The 18,386-nt window shown below is 57.7% G+C and overlaps 1 protein-coding gene across 9 annotated transcripts in view; it reads left to right on the top strand.

Annotated features, from left to right (window-relative positions):
- KNDC1 (kinase non-catalytic C-lobe domain containing 1) overlaps nt 1–18,386 on the top strand; it is a 52,561-nt gene that overhangs the window by 11,988 nt on the left and 22,187 nt on the right. For 8 of the 9 annotated variants that reach the window (XM_072972174.1, XM_072972175.1, XM_072972168.1 and 5 more), the window contains exons 4-12: nt 6,003–6,149; nt 6,502–6,619; nt 7,832–8,544; nt 9,850–9,964; nt 10,790–10,861; nt 10,956–11,017; nt 16,542–16,700; nt 17,269–17,346; nt 17,951–18,038. In XM_072972174.1, the coding sequence (XP_072828275.1) occupies nt 6,003–6,149; nt 6,502–6,619; nt 7,832–8,544; nt 9,850–9,964; nt 10,790–10,861; nt 10,956–11,017; nt 16,542–16,700; nt 17,269–17,346; nt 17,951–18,038 (1,552 nt within the window). Of the gene's footprint in view, nt 1–4,175; nt 4,246–6,002; nt 6,150–6,501; nt 6,620–7,831; nt 8,545–9,849; nt 9,965–10,789; nt 10,862–10,955; nt 11,018–16,541; nt 16,701–17,268; nt 17,347–17,950; nt 18,039–18,386 lie in introns of those variants that run through there. The other variant, XM_072972176.1, reaches the window with a different exon arrangement.

The following is an 18,386-nucleotide window of genomic DNA, read 5'->3' on the forward strand; positions in this document are numbered from 1 at the left end:
GATCGGGCAGGGGCAATGGAAAACCTTCTGGGACGGGTTGCACATATGCCAGCAGGTGCATCCGTGATTCCCGGGAAGAGGTCAGAACGACGTGAGCAGGACTTTCGAAGAAGTGGACTCCAGCCCTCCTGGGGATGGGGCTGCTTTGCTGCAAACTCACGGTAAAACTTTAATGGATGGGAAGTTGCTTCTCGCGGGTGAACAAAGTGGTTTCTTGAGATGGAACCTACTCTTGGTCAAGATGCTGCGAAGCTCGTTGACACGACAACAGAGGATTCAGACATAAACGTAGCAGATGACGCAGCGGCAGAGTGCGAGGGGCCGGACCCCAGCTCGGACGGGCGTCTGCTGTGGCCCAGTGCCATCAGACAGCACTGCGCGTGCAGAGAAACCGCTCACAAAAGGGAGAGCCGGCTGATGTGGCTGGTTCAGTGTTGTCTTACTTGAAAAATGTGCCGCCCCAGCCTTCAGCAGCCACCACGCTGGTTTGTCAGCAGCCGTCAGCACCAGGACAAGCCCCTCCAGCAGCAGAAAGATACCGAGTCGCTGAAAGCCCAGATGATGGTGAGCACTTCTTAGACGTGAGGTTACCGCACACCGAACAGACCGCAGGAGAGCGCAAGCATGACTTCTGCACCCACTCGAACCAGAACCTCTGTGTGACTCGCTTTATGACAAGCCTCACTTTGCTGCGGTGTCTGGAACTGGACTCACGGTGTCTCAGGGTGTCCCGAGCACGCGGCTGGGGGAGCTCTCAAAGCTGAACACCCCTGGAACCTGCACCCAGAGTGACGCAGAGCATGGCTGAGTCACGTGGCGAGTGGTCGGTGACTCTCCCCGGCTTCCCTGTTGTTTCCCCCGCATGCAAGCAGGTCGTCCTCTCCTGGGTCAGCCGAGTTGGAAATACCAGTCAGAGATGAAATGGAAACTGCTCCGTTTATACGGCAACCGCAGCTGCAGAAAGCGGGGCAGACACAGCAGGGAGGGCTGTACTGCAAACTGGACCACGGCGCTGAAGACGCGGAAACAGGACACCAGAAAACGCGGCGACCGGCCCTGGCCCTACACCAAGTATTCTTCCCGGCGTTGGGGAGGCAGAATTGACATCTTCTGTGTGAGTTTAAGGCCTGCGACCTGATGGCTCCATACACATGTGTATTTCGGAACTGTCTCCGCGGGGGGGCTGGGCGGCACCCCAGCACCATCCCCGTCACTGATCAGCGCCGCTTGGGTCGTGGGGACCTTCACGTCTGCTCTCTCAGCAGCTCGCAAGTGTCCGTGCGGTGCTGTTAACTGCAGTCACCGTGCTGTTCATCAGATGCCAAGAACTCACTCATCTTGTGATTGGGAGTCTGTGTCCTTTGTCCCCGACCCCCCACCCCCCAACCCCCAGCAACCTCCACCCTGCTCTCTGTCTCTAGGAGTTCAGCTTCTTCAGGTCCCACCCCTAAGTGGGATCACACAGTGTGTCTTTCTCTGTCTGACTTACCTCACTTAGCACAACGCCCTCAAGGGCCGTCCTTCTTCCCGTGGCTGAGTAACGGTCCCCCGTGTGTGTGTGCGTGTGCCACGTCCTTCATGCATTCATCCCAAGACAGGCACTTCTTGGCCTCCGTGCGTTGTGCGGGGAGCCAGGGGCCCAGGCGTCTCTTCCGGATCCTGATTTCCTTTCCTTCCAACACAGACACACGGAAGGGGGATTGCTGGCTTGTACAGCAGCTCTGTTTCTAACTTTCTGAGGAACCTCCGTACTGTTTTCCACAGCGGCTGCACCGGTCTGCGTTCCCCCCTGCAGTGCGCAAGGGTCCCTTCCCCACGTCCTCACCAGCACTCGTCGTGGGCTGTCTTCCTGGTGACAGCGTTCTGACAGGTGCGAGGTGCCAGCTCACTGTGGTTTTGATTTGCATTCCCTGATGACGAGTGATGTTGAGCATCTTTTCTTGTGCCTGTTGTTCAGCTGTGTGTCTTCTTGGAAAAGAAGTCTTGGGAAATGTTCTTGGGGAATATTTCTTGGGAAAATGCCTATTCAATTCCTCTGCCCGTTTTTTAATCAGATTTTTTTTTTTGCTATTGCATGAGTTCTTTATATGTCTTGGGTGTTAACTCCCTATGAGACGGATGGTTTGCCCATGTTTTTCTCCCGTTCCATAGGCCGCCCTTCCATTTTGTTAGTTGTCTCCTTTTTTGCCATGCAGAGGCCCTTCGGTTTGCGGTAGCCCCATTTTTTTTTGAGTGCCTGTGCTTGTGTCACATCCAAAAGCTCGTTGCCAAGGCCAGTGTCAAGGAGCTTTTCCCTGAGGCTTACGGTTTTCAGGTCTTATGTTTAAGTCCTTAATCCATTATGAGTCAATTTTTGTGAGTGGTGTAAACAGAGGCCCAGTTTCATCCTTCGTGCGTGGCTGTCCATGTTCCCAGCACCGTGTGCTGAGGACTGTCCTCTCCCTTCCGGCACTCCTGGCCCCCTGGCACAGACTGGTCGACTGGTGTGCTCGGGTTTATTTCTGGGCCCTGGGCTCTGCTCCGCCGGCCTGCGTGACTGTCGCTATGCCCGGACCACCCTGGTTTGATCGCCGTAGCTGTGTGGAGCGCGACGCCTCCAGCTTTGTTCTGTCCCAGGACTGCTGTGGCTGCGAGCCGTCTTCTGTGGCCCCACACGCACGTTAGGACTGTTGTTCCTGTGTCTGTGGAAGCGCCGCAGGCGTGCTGAGAGGGGCTGCGTTCACTCTGCAGACTGAACGGGTCGTCAGTCTAACAACACTAACTCCTCCGGCCCAGGAACAGGGGTGTCGGTCCGTTTATTTGTGTCTTCTTCAGCTTCTCTCAACAAGGTCTTCTGCTTCTCAGGGTGCAGACCTTTCACCTCCTCGGTTAAATTTATTCCTACATATTTTTATTATTTTGGTGCTGTTGTGAGTGGGATTGTTTCATTCCCTTTTTAGGTATTTCATTGTTAATGGATAGAAATGCAACTAATTTCGTTTTTGTTTTATTCTTTTAAATTTTGGGGGGAGGAGGTAATTGGGGTGATTGATTGGTTGATTTTAGCGGGGGCACTGGAGATTGAACCCAGGACCTCCCACATGCTAATTAGCCTGTGCTCTACCCCCGAGCTACGCCCACCCCCATGAAACGCAACCGATTTCTGTATGCTGAGTTCGTATCCTGGAATTTCACTGAATCTGTTGACTAGTTCTCAAAGGTTTGGGGTGGAATCCAGGATTTTCTATACACAGGATCACATCACGTGCAAATAGAGGTGATTTTATTTCTTCACGTCGAGCCTGGATGCCTTTCAACTTCCTTTCCTTGCCTCGCTGCTCTGCCTGGGACCTGCAGTGCCGTGCCGAGTAGAGGTGCTGAGAGGGGGCGTCCGGGCCTGGTTCTGACTTCGGAGGAAACGCTTCCGCCCTGTCGCCGCGGGGGACGAGGCCGGCTCTGGGCTCGTCCCGCGTGGCCTTTGCCGTGTGCAGCTGCGTTCCTTCTGTTCTCCGCTTGCTGAGGTCTCATCGTGAAAGGACGCTGAACTTGGCCAGGCCTTTTCTGCTTCTCTTGAGATAATCAGGATTTTCACCTTTTATTCTATTAACATGGTGAATCACAGTGATTGATTTGCACATGTTGCACCATCTTTGCATCCCAGGGACCAACCCCGCTTGACCCTGGTGTAGGGTCCTGCCAGTGAACTTGTGAATTCAGTTTGCTCACACTCTGTCGGGGACTTTCACATGCGTGTTCATCAGGGACCCTGGCCTGCCGCTTTCTTGTGCTTCTTGTGCTGGCTTTGACATCAGCGTAGTGCTGGCCTCGTGAGTTTGGGAGTGTTCCCTATTCAGTTTTTTGGAAGAATTTGAGAAGGATTGGCATTAATTTTCTTTAAACGTTTGGTAGAGTTCACCCATGAAGTCATCTAGTCCTGGGTTTTCCTTTGTTGGGAGGTTTTTGATTACGGATTTAATCTTTTTACGTGTAATAGTCTGTTCAGATTATTTCTTCGTGGTTCAGTCTTGGTAGCTTGTATGTTTCTAGGAGTGTGTCCGCTCTTCCCAGGTTACCCAGCTTCCTGGTGTGTAAACAGTCGTCCCTTACGATCCTTTGTGTTTCTGTGCTACCAGCTGTAATGTCTCCATTCTCTTTGTCGATTTTATTTATGAGCCCTCTCTTTTCTCCCTCGTTAGTCCAGCTAAAGGGTCTGCAAGCCACACAGAGGTCTCTGCCTCTTACGTGACCCAGTCCCACAGCTCCCGCAGAGGGACTCCTGCTGTGGCCGAGGTGGGGTGCACACGAGGGACGCGCGTCTTGCTGTTGTCCTGAGTATCTTACCGTGTATGAGGTTGGTCTTTCTGAGATTCTGCAGCGTCAGTGCTGTTAAAATAAAATCCCACCCATTTTTTAAACTGGGATAGGAGAACGAATTTTTTTTTTAAAACCTGACAAATGTGAAAATAATCAAACCTTTTGGGGAGAAAATGAAAGGCATGTCCTCCAGGTGTGGTAATGCACCCTGAAGGTACCACAGCTGAAGTAGCCCAGTCTGGACAGAGGGAGAGAAACACAGACCCGCGTAAGGAGGAGGAGAGGCCAGCAGTGCCGGGGCCCCCAGGGGACCTGACAGCCGCATGGGTGGGGTTCAGGGCGGACGGAGGGTGGTGCCGGGGCCAGGGGCTCTCCACTAGAAGGGACAAACCCAGATCCCATGGCGCACCAGCTCAAAGATTCCAAATGGCTTAGAGCTAGATACTTACAAATTATAAAACACATTGGAAGAAACAGGAGTAAGCTGTTTTTATCGTCTTGGGCTGGGGAAGGTCCTCCTAAGACGCCAGTGCAGGAAAAACATTATCCAATTTCATGTGCTGAACTTTAGACACTAGGATTTTTGAATATCAAAAGGCACCGAACAAAGTCAAAGGTAAATGAGAGAACGTCTGTGTGACACACGACCAGGGTCAGCCCCCTCAAGAGCCGAGAGTGCGTGCGCCCCCAAAGGCAGTGTCTGGGTGTGCACGGAGAGGAGAAACTGAAACAGCGCAGAGAGGAGCAGATGCTGGTCACATTCATACCCACAGGAACACAAATCAACACGAGACCCGGCGATGGGGGAGCTGCAGAAACCTGGGGTGGGGGGTCGTACACATGCTGGGATCCGCCCGTTCCTACCAAGGAAGTGGGCCACCCGCTTGCTGGGACTTGTTGGGACTGAGCCTCGTGGACACAACGTGGATGCACACAGACCTCCACGTGAGGACGTCCCAGGAAGCACTGGTCACGACAGCAACACGTGGGCACTGCCCTGAGAGGCGAGGGGACAGACCGCCACCCCGGAGACAGACCCTGGCAGAGATAGGTCTGGAGAGGGGCGCCTCGGCCCGTTGCCTGTGAAAACCAAACAGCCCTGGAACCCCAGCAGCAGCGGGAGGCAGGACGGTCCAGACGGGTCACGAGGCCACCTAGGGAGAGTCGGGCCAGCAGGGACCCCACCACTGAGCCGTGCTGGGTCCCGCCCTCCATGCAGTCTGTTGACCCTGCACCAGGGTGGGCCCAGGGCTGGAGGGGGAGACTCACCGGTTGGGGGATGGGGGGAGCGGCCATCGGGGACCTGCCTCCCCGGAGCCACACGGCCCAGGGCTCTCCCCTGTCCCAGCAGAGCAGCCACACTCTCACCTGCACAAATAGAAAAATCCTGAATTTCAAAACGTTTTTTGAAGCATACACCTGAGAAAGAGAGTCAGGGCAGGTGCGGGGAGAGGGCCTGACCCCAGGAGTCTGGGTTGGTACAGCGGGGCCAGCACTGGCCCCAGACGTGAAGAGGGGTGAGGCCCCCGGGAATCAGCGCGCCACTGCGCGGGGCGGGGTGGGGGGCGCTGCCTCAGCCCGCTTCCCCCTGCAGAGAGCAGGTGTGGTCCCCAGAAGCTCAGTCCCTGGCCCCCAGGAGCAGCGGTGTGCGGGCACAGGCGCCACCATGGGGGCCACGGCCCCCGCCCACCAGCTCTTTGGCGCCGCAGGCTCACATCTACTCTCTGGGCGCCACGCTGAAGGCAGCCCTCGAGTACGTGACGGAGCCCGAGCCCGAGCCCCAGCTAAGCCAAGACCTGGAGGCGCTGCTGGGCCGGATGCAGGCGGAGGACCCCGGAGACCGGCCGGACCTCCAGGTACGCTGGCAGGCCGCCCCACCGCACCCACGGAGGAGGCCCGAGGCCCCCCGGCCCCTGACGCCCCTGGGCACGCGCACGCACACGGGCCCTGCCCCCCGCCCCGCCCCATCCCCCCGCCTGTGGGCTCCTCACTCAGGCCCTGGTGGCCCTGCGTTTTGTTTAAATGTGGGCTTGACTTTACTATTTATTTCTGCTGTGAAGAGGTTGGCGTTATCACTGTCACGGGCGGAACAGAGCCCGCCGGCAGTCTGTAAGCCCAGGACGCCAGCTTCGGTGCACCTGACGGGGCGGGTGGGGGCGCCGGCTCCCGGGAGGGCGGCGGAGCTGAGCCGCTGGCGCCCGTGTGCAGAGCATCATCGCGCTGTGCGAGGAGAAGATGCAGTTCACGTCCTCCTGCCGCCTGTGCCGCAGCCTCTCGGCCGCCGGGAGGAGGGTGCTCTCCATCGAGTCCTTCGGGGCGTTTCAAGGTAAGCTCATGCGTGGGCATGCTCGCACACGGGCGCACACACAGACTCGCATGCGTGTGCAAGTGTGAGTGTGCACAGACATGAGCACGATCCCATCCCCTCGTGTTCACGCCGGTGCGCTCACAGACCAGGTGACTCACACACGCACGTGCACACGTACTGAACAGATCCCGTGCACCTCCACACACGAACATCCACCTACGGGCAAACCCGTACGCCTGCTCAGGCTGCACACTCGTGCACGGGCAGCACACGCTCGCCCTGTCCAACACGCGCTCGCCCTGTCCGACACACACACAGCACAGTGGAGGCGAGGGGAGGTCCTCTCGGGAAGGGGCTGCTCTCAGACTGGCCACGCCTGTCTTAGTCTGTGGACGTCTGGGTATGTGGACCCGCAACGTTTCACTGTCGTCCCGCCCCCAACACCCCATTTACGTCCCCACCGCACAAGCTGTTTGCTGAAGCGTCTGGGATTTTCACGGCTCCCGTGGCATAATCTTGGGTGGCATTTTGAGTAAATGGCAGCATGTGTTCGGGGCTGTGCCCGCAGCACGGAGCTTGGAGGACCCCCCGGGAGGCGTGGAGCCTCCGAGCGGAGGCAGGGTCCCCCGCCAGCCAGCGGCGCTTCCCACCAGTCAGTGTTGGTGACACTGCAGCATGAGGGGCGCTGGCTTGGCTCCAACAGCAGGGAAGGTGTTGGCGCAGAGGCGCCGCGGAAGGGGCTGCAGGCCACCGGGCCGGTCTGTGTGTCTCTAGGGCGGTTGACACAGACGTGTGTGGAAGACTGTGCGCCAGGATGGGGTGGGGCTGCAGCCAGATTTAATGTATTCCTCTGGGGAGTATCGCTGTTGTGACTGTAACAGTGGAATGATGTGCTTTTTGGATGAGATAATTAGACCGGCCTTAGGAAACCCCAGTGGGGAGCTCTGCCGGGTCGGAGGAAGGGGAGGAGGCCCAGCGGCCTTCTGGGACTAGTTAATTACCCAAGATTGTGCAATTAAGGAGCAGATGAGGACGTTTCCGGGGTGGGACTGAGGGAAGGGGTGGGGGCCCTGGGAGGCCCCCGTGCTCGGGGTCTCGGGTGGTGGGTGAGGATCCGGGGGTCCTGCAGGAGCTGGGGTCATTAGTGGTCCTGAACCCCGCGGAACTAGCAGGGGGAGGCCCATCCTGGCAGTGGCCCTGGGCAGTAATCACTGTTCTGCTTTTGTCCAGATGTTAGTGAGAGTACCTGGAGGGGGAGACTTGCTCCAAGAACTGTGGGGCCCAAGAGGCAGCCCGGAGACCACTCCTCGGACCCAGAGGCCCTGCCTGCCCCAGAGGGCCTGCCCCAGACCCCGGCCCGAGAAAACCCGGAGCGCCCTGGGACCCCACCATCCAAGCCTCTGCTATCGACCCCTGTGAGAAACGGAGAATGCCCGGGTCAGGAGGGGCTGGCCCCGGAGAGGCTGGCCTGCCTGGTCCTGGACACCCAGCGCCCTCTGGGTGACCTGGACGGAGGCTTCCTGGAGAGGAGTCACCTGCGGAAAGTGCAGACACTCCCCCGGCTCCCGCCAGACGGTCCTGAGGCCGGCACCCTCTGCCTGTCGCCGATTGGTGCCCAAAACCAGCCGCCCACACGTGATTGCCTCCCTCCAGACCCGACGGAGGCCTGTCCAGAGGGGAAAAAAGGCCTTTCCAGCTTCCAGACACAGCCGGAGTCCAGACTGTGGCCAGAGCGAGAGCCTGAGCTCCAGCGGGGAGGGGCCCGGGGCGAGGGCTGCAGCAGGGACAGGGGGCTTGGGGCGCCCGTTCAGGGCCCCGCGGAGGAATGCCCCTCGCCCGCTTCCGAGGACACACGAGCTGCAGGCCGAGACCCAGGGACTCCCAAGGCTGGTGACAGGATTCCAGACGGAGCCTGGGAGCCGGGAAGTACAGCCACGGAGCAGGTGAGTGACTGGGATCCACAAGGCGGGGGAAGGGCCAGCACACGCACACAAGCCCCCCGCTGCTCCACGAGGAAGGCGGTCTCAGCCTTCACTCCTTCTTTACAAGTTTTAAGAGCTGTTCTGAAGGGAGCTGCAAATGGGGCTTGCTGTGCCCCTGGCGTGGCTCCAGGCCTGAGCCCCCGACCCCATCTCCCGGAGGGCAGCGCCCTCTTCGGCCCCGCAGCTGCCGGAACCAAGCGCTTCTCTGCTGGGTTAGTTTATCTTCCAAAGACGTGCAGGGAGCAGCCTTCCAGGAGGGCTCCGGGCCCCGCTTCCTCTTCTAACTTTAAGTTAGAAACTAAGACTGTGGGTTGAGGTTGCTCACCTGTCCAGCTCGGTACCTGGGTGAGAGTCGCCAGGAGGCCTTGGCGCACTGCATCCTCAGCCAGCTGGGGTTTTGTGCAGCTGCCTGGACAGGGTCTCCCCAGGGGATGGCCTCAAAGTGGCAAGAACTCCTTTCCAGCTGAACTCTTTCTTCTGAGTCCTGGACTTTTGTGGGGGAGAGGGTACACGGAACAGAAAGTTTACCATCGTAACAGTTTCGAGCGTGCGGGTCAGTGGCATCAGGTGCATTCACACTGTTGTGCCACTGTCACCACTGCCATCTCTAGAACCTTCTCGTCTTCCCAGACGTCAGCTCCTCGTTCCCCTCCACCAGCCCTGGTGACCTCTAATCTGCTCTCTGTCTCTGGATTTGACTACTCTCCATCTTCGCCATAAGAAGAACATTGAGCACTTTTTCCCTTGTGATGGTTTGTCTCATTGACCACCGTGTCCTCAGGGCACATCCATGTTGTTGCAGGCGTCAGCATTCCCTTCTTTTTAAAGCTGAATGTCGTCTGTCATCTGTCTGGACCACATAATGCTAATCCAGCCATCCACCAGCAGGCACCTGGGTTGCTTCCACATTTTAGCTGTTATGAATCACGCTGCTTTGAACACGCGTGTGCAGGTGTGTCTTCAAGACTGCTCTGAAGTGGAATTGCTGGATCAGATGGGAATTCTGTGTTTAACTTTTTCAGGATCCCCCAGACTGTTTTCCACGCAGCTGCACCATTTTACATTCCCACCAGCCGAGCACAGGGCTCTGGTTTCTCCACACCCACCCCCGGCTGGGTGCTGTTCTGATGCAGGGGCTTTCCCCACCTGCTGCGCCGGGAGTGGGCTGCGTGGGGGGTATATCTCACCAGAGTGGTCCGCACCCTGTCGCCTTCCTCTGTAAATCCTCCCAAGGACCCCCACACTGAATGTGGCTTTCCCCGCCAGGGCGTCTCCCTGCAGGAACTCCTGTCTAAGCTGGGCCGGCCCTTCAAGGAGTATGAGCTGTGGGCTCTGTCCCACGCGTGCCTCAGCACCCTGCGAACGCACAGCGAGCACCCAGGTGACACCCCCCCGGTCCTCGTCCAGCCCACCCACCCCCAGTGTGTCCAGGCAGGACCCAGGGGCCGGACTCGGCCTCCACCACCTGGGTGGGCCTTGTGGACAGCCTAGGGCTGGGCAGCAGTGTCCACACTGTGAGCTGGGGTGGCCATTGGGTTCCTGCTCTGGTCTCAGGACCAAGGGTGTCAGAGGGCAGCTTAAAATGTGGACCTCAGAGCACTGACCTTGCCAACGAGGAGCAGGACCTAGCCCACACTCTCTCAGTGAGGGCCACATCGTCCTCAGGAAGATGAAAATTGGCTGGGGCAGGGCGCAGGGAGCTCTTAGACGTTACGCAACTCAGCCCTACCAGGCACCATGACTGATCTCTGGCCCCACGGTGGTTTTAGATGCCCAGTGCCGGGGATGGGGGGATGGGAGAGGAGGGCGTGGTGAGGAGAGTTGCTGCCACAGGCCAGGGGGTGATCAGTGGGCCTGCACCCAGCCTCCTCCGGGACCCCCCGGGGCAGTGCTGGGCGGGTGGGCAACCTCCCTCTGGCCCCTCCCACTCCAGCAGCCCCTGTCCATCTTCAGCTCCATGGCCCCTGCAGCTGGGAGCCAGGGCTAAGTGTGGGAGGGGCGGCTCCGAGGGCCCTGCTGGTGCCCTGTCACCGGGCAGCTTGCTCAGAGCCTCTGGGAAGGGGAGCCCTGGTGCTGTGTCCCTCAAGGGTCCCAGTGTCCTGACATCCCTGGTGATCCGGGGTGGGGTGGGGGCTGAGAGGAGGGGTTGCCCCAGGAGGCTGGCCCCCAGCGGGCCTAGCGCCCTGACCCTCAGCTTCTCCTGCAGCCTACCTGTGTCCGGACTCCGTGCTGGTGGCCGAAGATGGGACTGTGCTCTTCCGGCCGCCCCCTGCCAATGGTGCGTAAGTGGGCGCACCCCGGGGCCGGGCTCCAGCACCAACGGCCGAGGCTGACGGGAGAGCTCAGCTGGGGCTTGGGGTTTTGTCTCTTAGGTGCTTACAACTCGTTCTTTCTGGCTCCTGAGGTTGCAGAGCAAAAATTGGTGACTGAAAAGGTACCTGGGCCCCCATCCCTTTCCTCGGCCTTCTGCCCCCTGCACGGTGATGCCCATCCACTTGGTCCGGAGAGCCTGGGCGGGTGGGGGTGTGGGGTGAGGAGGGGCCCGGCGTCAGGACTCAGCGAGAGTCAGGCCGGGCCCCCCAGCGCAGCACCCATGTCAGAGCCCAGATCTGCATGGCCCGGGCAGCGTCTGCCTGGGAGGTGCCTCCCAGGGGGGCGGGGATGTGGCTCCAGAGGTGTCATCCCAAGAGGACAGGACTCTGCGGGGACAGCTCCGGGCTGTGTGCGCTGGCTCCCGAGAGCCCACAGCTAAGCTTTCGGGGGAGCTTGCAGGGCGCTTCTCAGACACAGCCATTATTAACAAGTGAATTGTACAAACTTGCAATCAAGTAAATTGTGTTCAAAATCAAGGTACATGGAGATGTAACTTCCCTGCTCCCCCCACAAAGCGCACCTAGAAACCCTGCCGTTCCGAAAGCCAGCGTGAGAGGATAGGGGTGGGGCAGAGGCCCCAGGAGCAGACGGTCCTGAGGACCCCGCGTTTCCTCCTGCCTCACCCCCGGAGGACGAGGGCACCGCGGCTGGGAAACACCAGCGGGCACAGCAAAGCCCAGCTGAGGCCCACACTCTGGAGCCAGAGCAGCAGGACCAAGGGAGGCCACCTGGCCCAGTGCTGTCAGGGAAGGCTGGGCAGCCCAGCAGCCCGGAATGAGGCCCCCATCCTCAGTGAGAAGTGCCCCTCCCAGCGGGGGTGCTGTCAGAGGAGCCTCAGAAGAGCTGGGACTTCCACCATCTCCCAGCATTAATGAAGCCACCCCCTAAAAAAAAATCACTTAAAAAATTAAGTACTTAGATGTAAGTGTAGCATGCAGGTCCAGGACTCGTATGCTGAAAACTAAAGAAGAGGTGAAGCCTCAGTGCAGCCATCTCAGCTCCTGCCTCGAGACCCAGGACGTAGGAGAGCAGAGGAGACCCAGGCAGAAAGGAGGAAACGCAAAGATGAGAGCAGAAGTCAATGAAACGGAAACAGGAAGACAATGAGGAAACCAGCGATGGGGCAATCTGGTTCTTGGAAGAGACCAATAAAATTAGCCAGCTCCAGCAGAACTGACAACGCGAGGAGAGAAGGACACAAGTCGCCACGGCAGGAGCGGCATGGGGACAGCCCCGCAGACCCTGCAGGCGGCAGAAGAGTGAAGGAGGGCCTCCCAGAAGCACCTCCACCACGTGAATTCAGCCACTGAGATAACACGGACCAGAGCTTCAGAAAACATGATCTGCCACAACTCACCCAGTGTGGAGCAGACTTTGACTAGCCCTGTAACTGTTGAGGAGGTTGAATTTGTCATTTTCAAACTTCCAAAAATAAATCTCCAGGCCCAGATGGTTTCACTGGAGTGCGCTGAGTAATGTTCAAAAAAGAATTAACACCAGTTCTACACAATCTTTTCCAGAAGACAAAAGTCCATTTTACGAAGCTAGTATTAAAGCCAGACAAAGATAGTACAAAAAGTATGTCTATAGGCCAATGTTCTTCATGAATATAAAGGCAAAAACCTTAACAAAATACATGCAGATGGAATTCAGCGATATATAAAAATGACACAGCGTAGCAGTGGGGTTGTTCCAGGGTGTGGGGCTAGCTCAGTATTTGGAAACCAATCAGTGTGCTCCAACCTATTAACCAGCTAAAGAAGAACATCCCACGGTCACATTAATTGATGCAGGAAAAGCCTCTGTCAAAATTTAACATCCCTTTATTTAAAAAAAGAAATTCAGGAAAACAGGAATAGAAGACTCCTCTTCAACTTAATAAAGAACATCTACCGAAAAAACCCCAAACCTACAGCTGAGCATCGCACTTGGTGGAGAGACCAGCTGCTTCCCCCAGGGCTGGGGGGCAGGTGAGGACGCCCCCCCACCCCCCACCCCCCAGAGCACTGGCGCTGCCGCTCACCTGCCACAGCAGCGCGAGGGGAGCAGGGGAAAGCGTAAAGGCCAGGACGGAGGAAGCGGCGCTGCTTGCTGATGGCAGAACTGCCCACGTGGCAAATTCCGAGGAGTCTACAGAAACAAACCCCGAGAACTTACAAGTTGGTTCTGAAAGGTCACAGGACATAAGATAAACGTTCAAGAATCAGTTGTATTTCTCATACTAACAATGGACATGCGGACACCAGAATTAAAAGTACAGTGCATTCGCAGTCACCCAGAAACGTCAAACACTTGGTTGTAAACCTAACAAAATGTGTATGAGACTTGTGTGCCGAAAACTACAAAATGCTGACGAACAAACATCAAAGAAGATCTTCGGGCTGGAAGGCTGGGCAGAGGCCTTAGACTTGACACCAAAAGCACTATCCACAAATTTTGCCACAAAAGGAAAAAATGGGTAAATTGAACTTCATCAAAATCTAAAACTGACCAAGTGGGACTTATTCCACGTACGGAAAGCAATTCAACAACTGAAAGTCAGGGGGAGGGTGTAGCTCAGTGGGAGAGCACATGCCTGCCGTGCACAAGGTCCTGGGTTCAGTCCCCAGTGCCGCCTCTAAAAATAAGTAAACAAACCTTGGCCCCTCCCCTGACAAGAAGGGAAAGGAAGAGAAAATCAGTGTAATACGTCAGATGAACTAAGGAAGAAAAGCCGTGTTTCTATCAGTAGCTGCTAAGCTTTCGACAGAATTCAATACCCGTTCGTGGTTTAAAAAAAAGAACTCTCAGCAAGCGAGGAATAGAAAGGAACTTCCTCAGCTTGATAAAGAGCGTCTGCGAAAGAGCCGACAGGTGACGTGATCAATGGTGAGAAGCCGGGTGCTTTCCCCCGAGGATGGGACCGGGCAAGGGTGTCGCCTCCCGTCACCCCTTTCAGCGTCGTGCTGGAGGTCCTAGCTAGTGCAGTAGGACAAGAAAAGGAAATAAGAAGTGTGTAGATGGAGAAGGAAGAGAGAAAACTTTCACTCACAGGTGACACGACCGTCCATGTAGAAATCCCCAAAGGCCAAGTCACAGCAAGACTGCAGGATGGAAGACTGATGTACGAATGCCAGTTGCTTTCCTGTTCGCCAGTCATGAGCAATGGGAATTTGGAAGTTAAAATACACCACCATTTACATTAGCGTCCCCCCAAAAACACTTACGAATAATTGTAACAAAATATGTAGAAGATGCATCTGAGGAAAACTACAAAACTCTGATGAAAGAAACCAAAAAAGATCTAAATAAATGGAGAGAGAGTCCATGTTCGTGGGCTGAAGACTCAACGTTACTAAGATGGCGGTTCTTCCCAGTCTGACCTACGGATTCAATGCAGTGCCCACCAAAGTCCTAGTAAGTTGTTTCGCAGATACTGACGATCGTAAAGTGCGTGAGGAGAGGCAGAGACCCAGAACAGTCCACGCAACGTGGAAGGACACGACCCACTTCTGAAGCCCACTGTGAGCAGCAGTAACCAGGTGTGATACTGGCAAAAAAAAAAGACAAAGGAATAAATGGAACAGCGTGGCCCAGAAATAAACCCACACAGATATCGTCGGCTGGTCTGTGACCAAGGAGCAAAAGCAATCAGTGGAGAGAGGACAGCCTTCTCCACAGGCGGCGCTGGGACGGCTGGACGTCCACAGGCACCGAAACACAAGGAACTTGACACAGCCTTGCTCTTCTCACAAAAAGTAGCTCGGAATGGGTCATCGCCTTGAAGGTAAAACACAGCGCTGCAACACCGCTGGAAGATCACACAGGAGAAGACCTCAGGAACCCGAGACGCGTGACCCGGAGAGGAGCTGCTGGTGTTAGACTTCATTAAAAGTACACGTTCTGCTCCGTGAAAGGCAGTTAAGAGAATGGGAAGGCAAGCCACAGATGGGAGAAGTATTTGCAAAACATGCCTGATGAAGGCCGTGCATCCCAGGTTCGCCAAGAATGGATAGACGTCAACCTCAAGAAAACGAACAAGCCAACTGAAAAGCAGCCAGGGTGGGGTAGGGGAAGAGGTCTGACCAGACACCCCACCAAAGAGGATGTGTGACGGCAGGTAAGCAGGTGAAAGGTGTCCCACTTCGAGTGGCATTTGGGGAATGAACTTGAAACTGGCTACCCTGCTCACTTACTGCAAAGACTAAAACCCGGACACTGGCAGCGCCGGGGGTCAGCGCACGCGGGGCCCGGGAGCGCTTATCCTCTGCTGCAGGAACGCAGGGCCCTACAACCTCTAGGAAGACGGGTCTGTGGCTTCTTACAAAACTGCACGTGCAGCCACCATACGGCCCAAAACTCGCTCTCCCAGGCATCGATCCTGGACAAGTGAACGTGTGTTCACACAGAATCCTGGACATGAATGTTCATATTTGCAAGAGCCACGACCCGGAAACCACTGAGATGTCCTTCCGTGGGTGAACTGCACGTCCACATTGCCGAACAGCACACGCAGCGAGTGGACTGTCGATGCGGCAACAATCGGATAGTACGGCCAACAGAAAAAGTTGGCCCGTGGGAATGACGACGCCACAGACATGAAGAACAGAGGAGCGGCCGCCGGGGCCTGAGGTGGGACGACAGCGCGCACCTGGGGATGGAGATGTGCCGCGACTCCGCGTGTCCAGGCCAGGGCCCTGCAGCTTTGCAGGGTGTCACTGTGGCAGGAAGCTGGGTGAAGGGTACGTGGGGTCTCTCTGGATCATTGCTCACGACTGTATGTGAACCTACAATGATCTCAAAGTTAAACGCTTAACTTCTAAAGGTTGATAAGTACTCAAAACTAATGCTTTCCTAGCCGTTCGATGTGCTCCTGGGTGGGGGGCTGGAGGGGTGCTGGGTCACGGCACCACCTTGGCAGTTTGACTCCTGCTGTGTGGGGATCTTCACGGAATGGAAATCAGCAAATGCTAAAATCAGGGCTTGATTCGCTGGTTTGTCAGCTGTCTAGACATAATGACGTGATGGAGGAAGCATGAACGATGCGGTCACACTGAGTCAGGTCAGGTCTTTACCGCGCTCCTCCCCGGAGCCCGCCGCCCTGCGGACGCGGCATGCGCGGAAGGCAGCTGTGCGTAGTCTCGCTGTCCCTCCCTTGTCCAGACAGCAGGCTGCCAGCCGCGGCACAGACACAGAGGGTGACACCGGGAGAGCGCTCAGGGAGGGCGCGGCTCCGGGGAGCTCGGACAGGTGCCGCATGGGCCGTCGTTACTGGGTCCAAGCATGTGGGACACATCCTTCATTTCAGCAGATTTTAGAACAAACTTCTGTGTGTATCAAGAGGCTTAGGTTTTTGTTCAGAGAGCCCAAAGTGAACCACCGTTTCGGAGACTCCTGGCTGCAGGTTCTGGGGTGCCGCCTTCGCCCTGGTGGAAACAGTGGGAACGGGAGGGTCCGGCCGAGGCCCCAGGGCGCCCTCTTCACACCAAGTGTCTAAGCCTCCTTGGTGCTTGTCAGCCAGGCCTACCCCCAGGCCAGGCCCCTGGGCTAGGAGGTGCCCGGCGGGGTCCTGTCTGCTGAGCACGGCTGCACCCCCCAACCCCCAGGCCTCCGTGTACTGTGTGGCCGCGGTGCTGTGGATGGCAGCCAAGTTCAGCGTCCCCCAAGACCACAAGCTGGCGCTGCCCCGCAGGCTCAAGACCCTCCTCCTGCACATGGCCAGACGCAGCGCCCAGGAGCGGCCGGCGGCGGCCGAGGCCGTCAAGGTAAAGGCGCTGCACTGGGGCCCCAGCTTGAGGTCCCGGGCCTGGGCGGTGGCCCACGGAGCAGGGGAGCCAGGACACAGGGTCTTGTTTCTGGGGAAGGGCAGTGCCACTGGGCAGGGAACTGTGGGTTTCATTTCACGCTCAGCACCATGGTTCCCCATAGACCAGCCTGCGTCTCCAGTGCAGCCACCAGCCGGAGAGTGGGTGGGTGGAGTCCTGAGCCCTAGCACTGACCCCCATCCTCGGGCCCTGCCGGAGGGGAGCATAGCTTCCCACACACCCCAACTTCCCCATGCTCCTGAGGGTCCTCAGGGCTGGGTGCCGCGGGCCCAGTGCTCAGTGTTCATCCCAGCCGAGGACGGCCAGGAAAGACAGCGGCTAAGACGCAGTGTCACCACCGGCCCCCAAGGCTGGGGCGCATGCGCTCTCCCCAGGAAGGCATTCCCATGAGGTCTTCCTGGAGAGCAGCCCCCAGGCCCTCCTGGCTGCCACCGTGGGAGTGAGACAGGGCCGGTGCCCCAGCCATGTGCCTCAGCGTGTCTGGACAGTGGCCTGTCCTTCCTTTCAGTTGTGCAGCAGTTACCTCTTGCAGCGAGGCATGGACAGCAGAAAGGTGTTAGCCCACCTGAGGGCGTCAACCTGCAAGGTAAGCTGGCGACTTCCACAGTCCGGGCAGGACCCTGCGCTGCCCTGGGGCCCGGGAGCCCAGGAGCCCAGGAGCCGAGGCTCCCTGTTTTTGTTATCAAACAGACGACTGGGGAGTTTAGGAACCAGATGGTGAATAACTCATCATTCTCTGACATACCTTTTAGCTTTTCCCCTGCCTTGAACTGGCTGGCGGAGAAGCCCCTCCCTTGGGCCACACCCTGGGCTCTGCGGGCCACTGGGCATGTGGGGGGCGGGGGACAGCCCAGGGGTCCTGCAGAGCGACCCTCAGGCAGCCAGGCGGGCCGCATCGCGCAGTGATAGGTCCTTGGGACGCAGACAGGCGCCCACATCCCTCAGTAGCTCTGGGATGTGGGTTCTGGGGACCCTGGCCTCGGGCAGTCCCCTAAGCTTCCCGTGCCCCAGAAACCTACCAGAACCTCTGAATCGGGAAGCCTCATGCCCCCGGGACGCTGCTTCCAAAGAGAAAGAAGCCAGCCCTGCACGTCAGCATGGGTGGGAGCGTGAGCTGCAGGGCGTCCACGCTGCACCTCCGAGGCCACCTCGGGCATCTCACCTGGGGCCGGCCGTGTCCTGCTGCCCAGGTTTACCAGGAGGAAGAGACTATCAGTCTGCAAAGTGCTTCCTCGGTGGCGGAACTGAACCCCAGCGCTGCGCCCAGGCCCAGCTCAGGTGGGCCCCTGGACCAGCCCTTCCCCACCTTACGTCCCGCAGGCCCCGGGCCCCACGCTGCCGCTGCCCCTGCCACTGTCCCGCCAGAGTTAGCCTCCAGGAGTCCAGCCCTGAGTGGACACCACTCTGGATGTGGCTGCGTCCCCAGGACGGCGTGTCCAGAACTGGGCCCTGACTGTCCTGCTCTTGACTCCCCGTGAGTCTCCTCTGAGTCCTGGGGGCTCCAGCCTCGTCTCACCTGCCTCCGCTCCCACGCCCCGCCTGCGTCAGTCTCATGACCCCAGTTCTTGTCCTGCCCTGCTCCTCTGTGGCACCCACCCCCATCCTGCAGCTTGAGAACACTATTCT

This window comes from Vicugna pacos, chromosome 11 (assembly GCF_048564905.1).
Source record: "Vicugna pacos chromosome 11, VicPac4, whole genome shotgun sequence".
Taxonomy (NCBI): Eukaryota; Metazoa; Chordata; class Mammalia; order Artiodactyla; family Camelidae; genus Vicugna; species Vicugna pacos.